Genomic DNA, 12,815 nt, shown 5'->3' with positions numbered 1-12,815 from the left:
AATATTATATCATTTTATTTATATGAAGTGTCCAGAATAGGCAAATCCCACAGAGATAGAAAGTAGATTAGTGGCTGCTAGAGCCTGCGGGGAGAGGGGATGGGGAGTGATTGCTAATGGGTATGGGGTTTCTTTTTGGGGTGATGAAAATATTCTGGAATTGGAATGTGGTGATAGTTTCTTAACATGGTGAATGTAGTAAAAATTAATGAATTATATACTTAAGAACAGCAAATTTTATGGCATGTGAATTATATCTCAATTTAAAAAACTATCCGCCTGTCATATTGGATTTCTTTTAGTTCCTTGAATCTGCTATATTGTGTCACCCTCTGAATCTTTCTGAATCTTTCTACTGAGAAAAAAAAAAAAAGCTTCCTCTTTCATCACTACCTCCCTTTCCTTTTCCTAATGGTAAAATTCAGGCTCTCTAGTAGTCTAGGAAGAGGGAGATTTGCTATTAGGGGTTGTTGTATTGTCTGTAATTTTCTGTAAGATACTTCCTGACAAATTCTGAGGAGCAGAGCTCAGGCTGAGGATGGGCAAAGAGAGTGTGTGGCAGTGTTTTCATTGTAAACCATGGGTGTATATACTTTGTTATCTTAAAAGAAAAAAATTATTTCCAAGAGAGTTATTAAAAATCGAAAATCCAGGGAGAAAAACGATACTTCTGCACACAGTGATAGATATGTGGGTGTTTTGTTTGAATCTACACATTGCAGACACATTACTTATCATTCGAAAGACTCTAATTAGAGGGCCACACTCACGAAGTGGCTATTACAAAGCATTCAATGATCTTTCTCTCCAAGCAATGTAGAGGGTCTTTGAATCAGAGTAACAGATGTTAGAATGGTTTTTTCTTTGATGAAATGAGTGATGGTCAAGGTGAACATTGGGTAGACAAACTAATGCAGGTTTAAGTACCATGAGCCAAGGAGCCTCTGCTCTTTACAATGGCACCTTAGACATAGAGTTTCTGACCCCCTCATATGGGGATTCCTGCCACGGAATCCTGACGAGATTAGCTGACCTTCGGCTAGTATATCATTTCATCTGTTTCCAGTGAACTTTTCATACAAGGTGCCTGCTGGCATGTCTAACATGACAGAATCTGGGCCTCATTGATTTTACGGAGTAGGTGGCATGGCTGCTTTATTGTTAGCCTGCTGATCAGTGTTTGTATATGTGGCAGCAGTTGACCGAGCCTTGTTCTGATACAGCACGCGACCTGACAGTGAGGTTGTGGGGTGGAGACCTAGAGCTTTAATCACTGGAGGTGACTGATACCCCTAACAACTGTGAATGGCCAAGCTGGTTGCGATGGGTTGAATTGTATCCCCTTGCCCTAAGTTCATATGTTGAAATCCTAACCCCCAGTACCTCAGAATGTGGCCTTATTTGAAAGCTTGGTCTTTACAGAGGTATCAAGTTAGAATGAGGTTGTTAGGGAAGTCCTTAATCCAGTATGACCGGTGTCCTTCAAAGAAGAGGACATTTGGACACAGGCACACATAGAGGGAAGAGGATGTGAAGAGACACAGAGAAGATGGCCATCTACATGCCAAGGAGAGAGGCCTGGCATGGATCCTTCCCTCACACTGTCAGAAGGAACCAACCTGCCAACACCGTGACCTTGGACCTCTAGCCTTCAGAACTGAGACAATACATTTCTGTTGTTTAAGCCACTCTGTCTGTGGTCCTTGGTTACTAGCCTGAGCAAACCAACATACTGGCGTTGGTGCATGGGTACCCGGGTGATGTCTGTCTCAGCTCTGGTCACCGGGTTGCTGCCTCCCTGTCAGCCAAGAACCGCTTCTTTCTTAGTCTCAGTCCTCGTCAGGGTGGTGCTGGAGGAAGGTCTGACAGCAAGCTCCTCCTACCAAAGCGAGCTGGCCTCACAAGGCACTGAGGTCTCTGTTACTGCTAAGTCCCCGAGAGTTCCAGGCCTCCCCCAAATGTGGTATGACCCCAAGGCCTGGGAAAGTTACTGTTGTTGTTTTTTTCCAAGTGACTTCACAGTAAGAGTCGGAGAAATGGAGAGCATTGTGGCTGAGGGCTCTTTGCTCTCCTGGCATAACCCAGTGGTCCTTCTTTTGGAGAAGAACATTTTTCCCCCTGGGCAACACATAAGAAGTAGCAGAGCCAGCGAGTCAGCTGGATGTATTATGAGGAGACAGAGCTGCCCCGGAACAGCTGCAGGAGAGAAGCAGGGAGTACTTGCTGTATGCCAGATCCCTGTTAGTCACTGAACCCATTGCTCCTTTCAGGCCTTGAAATAACACTATGACGTGAGTACCACTGACCACATTTCAAAGAAAATAACGCCAACACTGAAGTTCTGTCTAAAGTCTCGAGCACTGTGCTCTGGGCCGAACACGCATCACCTCATTTAATCCTCACTGCAACAGATGAAGTAGGAACCGTCGTTACTGTCACCACAGAACCAGCTCAAAATGGTCCTATCCCGTTTCTAACGAGATACCGAGTTGCCTTTCAGAGACAACAGACAGAACCCACAAACCCTGCGGCCGAAGCCTGCAGACAAGAGAACTTTGGCCTCCAGCTGCCCCCGGAACAAAGTCCCACTCCTCCCGCCTCACCAAAGGCCTGGGATGTGACTGGAACTTGGACACCAGAAAACGCTTGATGAAAAGCCACTGGGGAGTTTGGGTTTTAAGCGATAGCTTCTGTTCTCCTTGCTTGGCGCCCCGAAAATAAAATGGCTTTAATTTCTCCATTGCAAACCTCGACGTTCAGTGTTTGGCTGTGCAGGCTGGCAGACGCTTGTTTGCTTCACTTCGGTAATATTTTGTAGGAAAGGAAGGCAGGCCCAGAGCCGGTCAGTCACTTGCCAAGGCCACCCATGGGCAACTGCCAAATGGAGCAGTGTGACTCCAGAGAGCTCACCATGCTCTCTGCACTCTGCCTTCTGCCCGTCAGTCAGCTGAGACTCAGGTAACCATAAACTTGCCCAAGGTTAAATAATAATTGGCTAAGGCTGCACTGGAACTCAGTTTTATCCAAAACACTATTTCTTTCACTCAACAACTGTTTGATGAGTGTCTGTCGTAGGAAAGATATTGTGCTGAAAACATGGAGTCTAAAGACCAAAGCCCAGAGTTACTGCCCAAAAGGGGGATCAGCAGAGTAGAAAGACAGTCATGCAAACAATTATAATTCAACTTACTGGAGGAAGAAGGTATTGATTCCAGTGGGATCCTATAAAGAGTCCAGAGTTTGCTTTGGAAGTCTTCACAGAGGAATTTATGCTGGAGAAAAACCAAACAAGGTTGGTCAGAAACCATTTGATTAATTAAAAAAATATTGCAGTAGAGAGAGAGGAAAAAAAGCAAAATCACTCTCTTAACTACAACCACACAAGGAGCTTATAGCGTTTGAATTGAAGAACAAGCTTACAAAACTATTGTTGACTCTTTTCTATCATCTGATATGATTTTATAAACCATCTCTAATTTTCAAACTAACCATTGCTTTTCAGTTATGGAATTTATCTAAAAATGTTTCAAGCCTTGAAAAGAATTCAAGTAAAAATATCTTTAACAGGAAAGAAAAACTAACAAGTTTTGTTAGCACTAGGAGTGTCCCTATCTTTTTTCTCCTTGGGTGTCAGAAGCTTCAGAACAGTAAATACTGTGGGATTCAAAAATACCCTTGCTTTGAGATTTTCTTTGGCCTTCAAATCCAGCTAACACTTTACTGATTGAAAAAGCTAACTTCCATTTTTAAAGGGGAAACACATATTCTGATCTTATATTTTCCTCCATAAATGGCATTTACGTATATGCTTTCTCATCCAGATGAGGGAAGAGCATATACAAAGCATAGCAACTTGAGAATATGATTTGGTTTAGGAAGACTAAAGATTTATATTATATATTTCCGGAACATCAAGTTCAGGAAAGGAGATGAGGCTGAAGATAACTTTAAAGAGGCTTTTATGCTGCATTAAAAAGTTGAAATTTCACCCCAATTGGCTGGTAGGCAGTGAAAAGGAAAAACTGTTTCTCTCTCTACTCACCACTCTACTCTCAATACTTCAGTTCTGCTCACCAATGTGTGGGTTTTCTTTCCCCACATCAAGAAATTCTCCAGTTCTCTGCCGACACTAACTGGGTGTCCTATAATTCCGTTAAATTCTGACACTATCTACTTGGAGTTAGCGTCAGAACCCGCAGGTTAAGGGCTCAGTCGCACAAGACACCACCCCCCCAGATGCCAGTCTCAAGTAGTGGGTCCTCAGATTACCCACAATATGTCCAACTTGGCTACAAATTGGGGGTTCCCATGACCCCCTCCTTGAGTTCCATAACTTGCTAGAATGGATCACAGAACTCAGGAAAACAATTTACTGACTAGATTACTGGTCTGAAAGTTCCAACTTTCTACCCCCCCATCCCCACCCCCGCTTTCTTCCGCCTCCCCCACCACTCCCATTCTGTTGTTTCTCAGTCTAGTTGTGTGCCCAGGGCAGGACAGCAGCCCACACCCACTTCTGGCTGCACATAGCAGTCCAGCTCCAGGGAGAGCCGTTGTCACAATCTTAGCTATAGAGAAGCAGCTCACTGGCCTATGTGGGAATCCAACCTGCGATCTGGGGGTTAGGAGCACTTCCGTCCAACCACCTGAGCAACACTTTGGCCCCAGTTCCAACTTTCTAATCATAGGTTGGTTCCTCTGGCAACCAGCCCCCATGCTTAGGTTACCTAGGGGCTTTCCAAAAGTTGGGTGTGGTTGAAAGGGGCTCATTAATGAATAAAAAAAATTAAAAAAAAAAAGACATTTTCGCCTTTATCGCTCTTATCACTGAGCAAATTCCAAGGGTTTTAGGAGCTCTGTGCCAGGAAAGGGAATGAAGACCAGATAGCTATTCATCATAAATCACAGGCAATATTTAAAAACTTTTGTCAAGAGTCTGGAATGATCGGTTTTACCAATTTATAAAGCTTCTCTGGATGGCAGCCCTGAGGATGGATTGCAGAGGACCAGGAGCCAGTATCAACTATGAAGTTATCCTCTCAGAGCTCCAAACCTACCCTCCTACGCTCCGCTTTGTGATGCTGATCTGGGAAGCCCCAGTTTTGCTTTGCCAGATGGTTCTGTTAGGCTCTGGCAACAGAGTTTGCCAGGAGACTGCGGAAGTTAGGGTGACCGACCCGTCCCGGTTTGTCCAGGCCTCTCCCGGTGTTAGCATTGAAAGTTCCGCTTTTTGGGAGCCCCTTCGCAGCAGGGACTTACCGGCTGTTCTCCTGAGCGTTACCCGGCGACACTTCTTCACTCCAGTGGCGGCAGCTGCAGCAGTTCCTTCCTGTAGCAGCAGCTGAATCCCGTTTGTCGTTTTCGAACACTTGCAAAACCAATTTCATCAGAAACGTTAGTGCCAGGCGGCTGGCGCAGCCGTTGTTCCCCCAGCTCTATGAGCAGTAAACACTTTCCTGCATTCTTTTCTTCTACGATACTTTAGGGCTGTGTGTCTCACGGGGGTGGTCCCCAGACCAGCAGCGTCAGCATCAGCTGGGAACTTGTTAGAGACGCAAAACTCCAGGCCCCATCCCAGGACAATCAGAGACTGGGGGGGTCAGGCTCAGGAGTCTGTGTTTTCACAAGTCCTCCAGGCAATTCTGCTAATGTTTAAGAACTGCTGCCTTTGAGTTCTCTTTTTACCCGTTCAGTTACCTAGATAACAACTTTATACTGAGCTGGCAATTCCTTATATCCCATATGTTAAATTCTCTGTTATAGTAACTGGTGTGCTTTCTGTCTCCTCACTGGACCCTGACTGAGCCAGAGCCTGCTGCCATAATACAAGTTAGAGATGAAGGCTGTCCAAACCAGAGCGGTGGAGGTGCGGTGAAGACGTGACAGAAGATATTTACCAGGTCTTGATTACTATTTGGGAGGAGGGAGGACAGCTTCCAGGTTCTTGGCCTGGGTCCCAGATGGACTGTGGTGCCCATTCACAGGCACTATAGGGGGAGGGGGAGTGGAATGATGGGTTTGCTTTTGGATTTGATCCGGTTCCAACTGAGACAGTCAGGTGCAGGCATCTCATAGGCAGTTGGCTATAGGGTCTTGTACTCAGGAGACAGGTCTGGATAGAAATTGAGATTTGGGAATGATTAGCATCTAGGTGGCTGCTGAAGCCATAGGCCTGTGTAAGTCTCCCCCAGGAGACAAGCAGCATGAGAAAAAGATCCCCTAGGAAGATGTCACAGGAATAGACACCAGGACAGACACTGAGAAGGGAAAGGCTGGGCGGTGGGAGGAGAGCCGAAGGGGTGAGTAGTTAAAGAAAGTGAGGGAAATGGGAGGTTCAGGAAGGTGGGCCAAATGCAGTCGGAGGCCAAGGAGGTGATTAACAGGTCTTTTTTCTTTTTCCCCTGTATTCTGATGCTTTGACATCTGGGGCTTTGCTGACCCTGGAGGGACTGCCCCTGCCAGGACTGGCCAATTCCTAAAGATAGTAAGTGATCCACCCTTGAGCATGCTTTTCAAACACAAACCAACCAATCCAGAGCACACCCCCCCCCCCCAATCCTCTGTAAGGTTCTCACACGCTGGGCTGCTATCCACCCCAGGGCCACATCCCAGACAGTTAGGGAAGACCCTATTCCTCCTTATTGCACAAAAGGTAGCATACTCTGCACACTAATTTGCACCTTGCCTTTTTCACTTAACTATATCTTGGAGGTCCCTACACACACACATATCTTATGTGTATATAATCCTAATATATCTTATGCCTTTTATAGCTGCATAGTGTTCTATTTTTGTGAATGCAACATAGTTGATTTAACCAGCACCCTATTCAGGGCCACTTCAATAGTTTCCAGTTTTTACTAGTCCAAATAGTTCTGCAGTGAAGAGACACATGCATATGGGCTTCCATTTTTCTGTCTGTCTTTGTGATAGAGTCCTAGACAAGGAATTGCTGGGTCAAAGGGTAAATTTGCTAGATATTGCCAGTTTTCCTCCATGGTAGTTCTACCTTTTTGCATTTCACGAGTAAGGTGTGAGAATCCCTCTTTCCCCACAGCATTGCAACAGCATGTTGTCAAACATTTGGACTTTTGCTAATCAGATAGGTGAGAAAAAGGCTGTCAATATAGTTTTAATGTTTTTATTATGAGTGAAGTTGAGCATATTTTAACATACGTGAGGTCCCTTGCATTTCTTTTTATGTGACTCTTTGTTCACATAGCTCCCCCACTTTCAAGAGGTTTCTTGGTCTTTTTTCCCTAAATTTTCAGATGGTCTCTATATATTAGGGATACTAATCCTTGGCATATAAGTTGTACATATTTTTCTCATTTTGTCATCTGTAGTTTTTAGTTTGTGTACGATGGATTTATGTTTTGGAACTGTACAAGGTTTTTTTTGTTTGATCATTTAACAAAATTCTCTTGTTGCTTCTGGATTTTGATGAATAGTTTGGAAAATTTACCCCAATCCCAGGTCATTAGGGAGTTTTCTTTTATTATTTGTGAGGTTGTATTTTTTTCACTTAGATCTTTGATACACTTTTGGCATTTAACCTGGTATTTAGTGTGAGGAATGGACTTAGGCTTTTCTTTTTGGTTATCTAGCTGCTCCAACACTACTATATAAACAAACTTCCTGGGGTGGCTGGTGAGCTCCGTTGGTTAGAGGATGGTGTTAATAACACCAAGGTTGCCAGTTTGATCCCCACATGGGCCAGTGTGAGCTGAGCCCTCCTTAAAAATCAAACAAAAAAACCCAAACACTGCCCTAAAGTCCCTCCCTAAATTTAAAAGTATTATATGATAATACAATACATTTTCATAAGCAATTGCTTCTATTGCTGGATTTTTCTAATCCTTCCCTTGCTCTGTATGCTTATGCGTGCACCAATAACGTTGTTTTATATTGTTTTTAATATCTGGTAGAGTTTTTAATATCCCTCATTTCTCCTCCTCCTTTTTGCCTGTTGGCCTCACAAATGAACCTTGTAATCAAACTGTCTAGCTCTAGAGAAAAACCCTGATGACATTTTTATTAGTGTTGCAATACATTTTATAAACAAACTCAGGGGTAATTGACCTCTCTGTAATATTGGCAGCGTCTTGGTTTCCATCCTTGGAATCCAGGCGCCATCTGGTGGCCACTGTATACAAAAAGCAGTATTTTTCTAAAAAATAAAGCAGTTAAAAGCAATAAACATTTATTATCACACATACTTTCTGTGGGTCACGTATTGGGGGGGAAGAGGGGGTCTCTGGCTGGTTCTGGCTTGAAGCCCTGGCAGGGAAGACGTCATCCAGGGCTGCAGTTGTCGGAAGACTTGACTGGGGTTGGGAATCCCTTTGCAGGGTGGGCCATTCACACACCTGGAAGACAGTGCTGGCTGTTGACAGGATGTCTCAGTTTCTCTCATGTGGCCATCTGCATAATGTCCTCATGACATATGTCTGGATTCTCCCACAGCAAAGTGGACCCAGAGAGAGCGAGGTGGGAGCTGCTATGCTAGACAATTTCAAACTTAGAGGACAGTTGCAGATAGTACAGAGTTCCCATATATCTCTCCCACTGCTCCCCTTTATGTTAACACTATGGTACAGTGATCAAAACCCGGAAATGAGCATTGGTGCCATATTAACTAAGCTACCAACCTGATTTGAATTCTAAACATTTTTCTACGGATATTCTTTTTCTGTTCCAGGATCGAATCCAGCATCCCACACTGTGTTTCGTTGTCATGTCTCTTTCGCCTCCTGTGGTCTGTGGACAGTTCCTTTGTATTTCCTTGTCTTTCATGACCTTGACACTTTTGAAGAGTATTGATCAGCTGTTTCATAGAATGTCCCTTAATTTGGGTTTGTCGGATGTTTTTCATGGTTGAAATGCATGGATTTTAGGCACTTTTGCCAAGAATACCACAAAATGATGTTGTGTCCTTCTCAGGGCATCATCTCGGGCGTTCGTGAGGTCCATATGTTTTATTCCTGGTGATGTTGATCTTGACCACTGGTTAAGTGGTATCTGCTGCAATTCTTCACTGTAAAGTTATTGTCTTTCCCTTTGTAGTTAATAAGTATCTTAGAGGATGTACTTGGAGACTATACAAGTCTGTTTCTCCTCAGACTTTCCCCCACTGATTTTAACATCCAATGGTGGATTTTGTTTGTAACAGTTATTCCTGGGGCATTTGCCTAATACTGCTTGTTCATGTCCCTTTTCCCTTTGACATTTATTAATTAGCATTCTATTGAAAGACAGAGCTGTCCCTTCTCCCCATTTACTTATTTATTTGATCATTTAGTTAGATAAGTATGGACTCATGGATACTTGTTTTAGCCTATGGATTAAAACCTGATATTGAGAGACTTTTTCACTTTTGAGACTCTGCTGGAAGTGTTATAGAATGGCATGCTTTTATGGTTTTAACTAGAATCTTTCTGAATACTGGATACTAATGAGTTTGGGCATCTTTGGCCCTTCCTGTTGTCTCTTTGAGGTGCTTAGAGCAGTTATTTTTTATTTTCCTCTTGTCTCTCTAGGTCAGGATGTTAGGTTCATCACACAAATATGAATCTGTGTCTTAGGAAGCAGGCCTGGAATACTGTAGGGCCTGTATATAAGTTAAATGCAACTTCTAGGCTTTACATACCACCTATTATACATGCTGATGAATCCTTTGCAATTCGAGTTCCCTGGAAGCAGAAGCTGAGATGCACTTTGAAGTGCAGGGTATTTATTAGGGATTGACACCTGTGGAAGGAAGAGGGAAGAGCCAGGTTTGGGCAAATGGAGAATTTGAACTGTGATTCAGGGACCACATAGGCCTTGGTCAACCCCACAAGGAGCTTTGGAGCAAGGATAGCCCATTAGAGCTGCCCCTGTTTGGCTGAGACTCATGGGCTTCACATCCCTGAGTCCATCAGTCCCCGGAAGGGCCGGGATTTGAGCAGGTTGGCTCTCTGCAGCTGAGGCTGAACCTGAAGGAGTTGACAGCAGGAAGTTGTCTGCTGACAACACTCCCAGTGGCTGGAATGCCAAGTCCTGCTTTGAAGGGGGGGTCTCTGTGTTCACCATTAGTCCCAAACTTCTATCTCCTGTGCAAACCTTGTCTCTGGACTCATACCGAGGGTGCCAGAAAAATGTATACACAGGACTTGTAATCATCTTTTGTTATCGGTATATACTGAGTATAACAATTTTAATACCGTTTTTTTCCTTTCTTAAAACGTATACATTTTTTTGGCACCCTCTGTATACCCAACCTCTGCACTTGGATGTCTAATGGACTCTGAAACTGCTTGTGTCCAAAGCCGAGCTCCTGATCTCTCTCCCAAAGCTGCTCATCCTGTGAGCTTCTTGTCTCAGTTAACAGCAAATCCATCGGTCCTGTGGCTCAGGTCACAGTCTTGTTGGAATCACCCTCGATGGACTCCTCTCTTTCTTCCATACATCACGTCTGATTTGCCAGCAAGTCCCATTGACTTGATTTGTGAAATATCCCGAAGGAGAACACCCTGGACAAAACACACAATCATCTTTTCCCCGAGTTTCTGCAATTGCTCCTTAACCGGGCTATGTGTTTCTACATCTGCCCTGCTAAGTTATTTCCCCCTTGAAACGCAAACCAGATCATGTCCCTTCTCTGTTATTACCATCAGTGGCTTCATTAAGAGTAAATCCAAACTCCCTTCAGTGGCCCACAAGGCTCGGCAAGATTGCCCCCTCCCGCATCTACTCCCCAATAACTCTGACTTCATCTACTCTTCTCCTTGCTCACTCCACTCTGTCTGGAATTAGGACCCTCATGGCTCCCTCTCTTCCATCCCTCAGGCCCCTGCTCAAACGTTCTCAGGGAGGGTGTCCCTGACTGTCCCTTGAAACTTGCAACTTCTGCCTCGGTGCTCCATATCTCCTTTTTCGCGTGAATTTCTCCATTGCATTCATCACCATCCAATATAATTTACTTATTCTTTTTGTGTATTATCTGTCTACCCACCAGAATATGTGAGATACACAAGGCCAGGGAATTTTATCCCCTTTGTTCTAGCTGCATCCCTAGTGTTACAACAGTACCTGGCACTTAGTAGGTGCTCAATAAATGTTTTTAAATGAATGCCAGAATGAATTTTATAAAGCACTTACTGCTACATGAGAATGAATTTGTTCCTTCTTTACTTTTAATTACACTATTGGTATATGAATGTATTCTTAGGAGACATTAAAATATTAGAGGAAACACAGTTTCCCTTGACATGGGTGGTGAACATTTTACATTTTTTGTCTACGCTGGAACCAAACATTTCTTCTGTTTTGGTGAAACTCCTTAGCTCTGTGGGTTTCTGGGAGAGGTGAACTGGCACCTCCCGCTGAAGAGACTGTATTAGTTTCCTGTTACTGCTCTAACAAATTGCCACAAACTCAGGGGCTTAAACAACATAAATTTATTATTTTATAATTCTAGAGGCCAAAAGTCAGAAATGGGTCTCACTGGGCTAAAATCAAGGTGTTGGCAGGACTGATTTTTCCTGGAAGCTCTAGTGGAGAATCTGTTTCCTTGCCTTTTCAGCTTCTAGAGGCTGTACTCCTTGGCTCGTGGCTCCTTCCACCACCTTCAAAGCCAGCCACACAGCTGGTGTCTTTGACTTCTGCTTCTACCCTTACATCTTCTCTCTCTAGCTCTGACATTCCTGCCTCCCTCATAAAGACCTTTGTGATTATATTGGGCCACCAGGATAATCTAGAATAATCTCCCCATCTCAGGATTCTTAACTTCATTACATTTGCAATGTCCCTATTGCCATGTAAGGGAACATATTTCCAGGTTTTGGAGATTAGGACAAGGACCTCTTTGGGGACCATTATTCAGCCTACCCCAGAGGCTGAATGTGGATTTTTTGGCAACAATTGCATATTCCTGTGCTTCCTTCACACCCTCCACGACACAGTATAGTGCGGTTTAGTGTGAACTGGCTGAGCTCAAACTCTGGCTCTGACATTTTCCAGGTATGCAAAGTACTGAGTGGAGCACATCTCTGTACCTCAGTTTCTTCATCTGTAAAGCAGGTTAGTAATCGTACCCACCCCCTTGGGTTGCTGTGAAGATGAAATGAATTGGTACATATACGTAAGATACTGAGCACACGCCCAGCAAGTAGTATGTGCTCAGCAAAATGCTGCAAGATTTAAGTGTTTCCAGGAAGGTCTGGGGTAGTCAGGGAGATAGGCTTAAGCACCTACTTAATGAAGTGAGTATGCACGTGGCCCCAGTACAGGGGTTCAGGCACAGGTGGGAGAGTAACATATAATAAATGAGACTCGTTCCTAAAGAGCATACATTTGAATCTGTGAGGTAAAATACGAGGCAATAGCAAAGAGCAGGGATTTGGGATCAGATAAGTTCTGAAAGTTAGCTCTACCCCATGTGATCTGGAGTGACTTACTTCACGTCTCTGAGCCTCAGTTTCTTCAGGTGTAAAATGGGGATAACCCAGCACTCACCCCCATAGAATCATGGTGAAGATAAAATCCAGCCAAGCATAGGAAAGGAAGCACTCAACACTTGAAGCAGTAATCACTCTTGTTAAGAACAAGAACAAATGATGAGAACTGGGCTGTGGCCGAGCTCTTCATCGGAATAAGCTCTCGCAAAAAGGGGGGCATTGGGGGCCTGCGAACCGAGTTGGAGCAGAGAGGTCCGAGTTCTGAAGGAAGCCATTGGGTCATCGCTGTGAGGACAAGAAGGTTTCCGGAGCTGGCTCGGTCCAGGCTGAAGACTCAGCCCAGAGGCGCTGGTCTGGAGTCACCTGGCAGGAGCT

General features: G+C 44.2%; 1 protein-coding gene across 2 annotated transcripts in view; it reads right to left on the bottom strand.

The window, feature by feature from the left end:
* LOC308490335 (uncharacterized protein) overlaps positions 1 to 12,815 on the bottom strand; it is a 54,342-nt gene that overhangs the window by 8,414 nt on the left and 33,113 nt on the right. The window contains exons 4-5 of one of the 2 annotated variants that reach the window (XM_081032404.1): positions 5,260 to 5,368; positions 3,191 to 3,272 (exon numbers count right to left, since the gene is read on the bottom strand). In XM_081032404.1, the coding sequence (XP_080888530.1) occupies positions 3,191 to 3,272; positions 5,260 to 5,368 (191 nt within the window). Of the gene's footprint in view, positions 1 to 3,190; positions 3,273 to 5,259; positions 5,369 to 12,147; positions 12,814 to 12,815 lie in introns of those variants that run through there. The other variant, XR_013992190.1, reaches the window with a different exon arrangement.

Source organism: Rhinolophus hipposideros (genome assembly GCF_964194185.1).
Source record: "Rhinolophus hipposideros genome assembly, chromosome: 21".
NCBI classification, from domain to species: domain Eukaryota; kingdom Metazoa; phylum Chordata; class Mammalia; order Chiroptera; family Rhinolophidae; genus Rhinolophus; species Rhinolophus hipposideros.
Note: the sequence above shows the minus strand (reverse complement) of the source record. Positions and strands in the feature narration are given on the sequence as shown.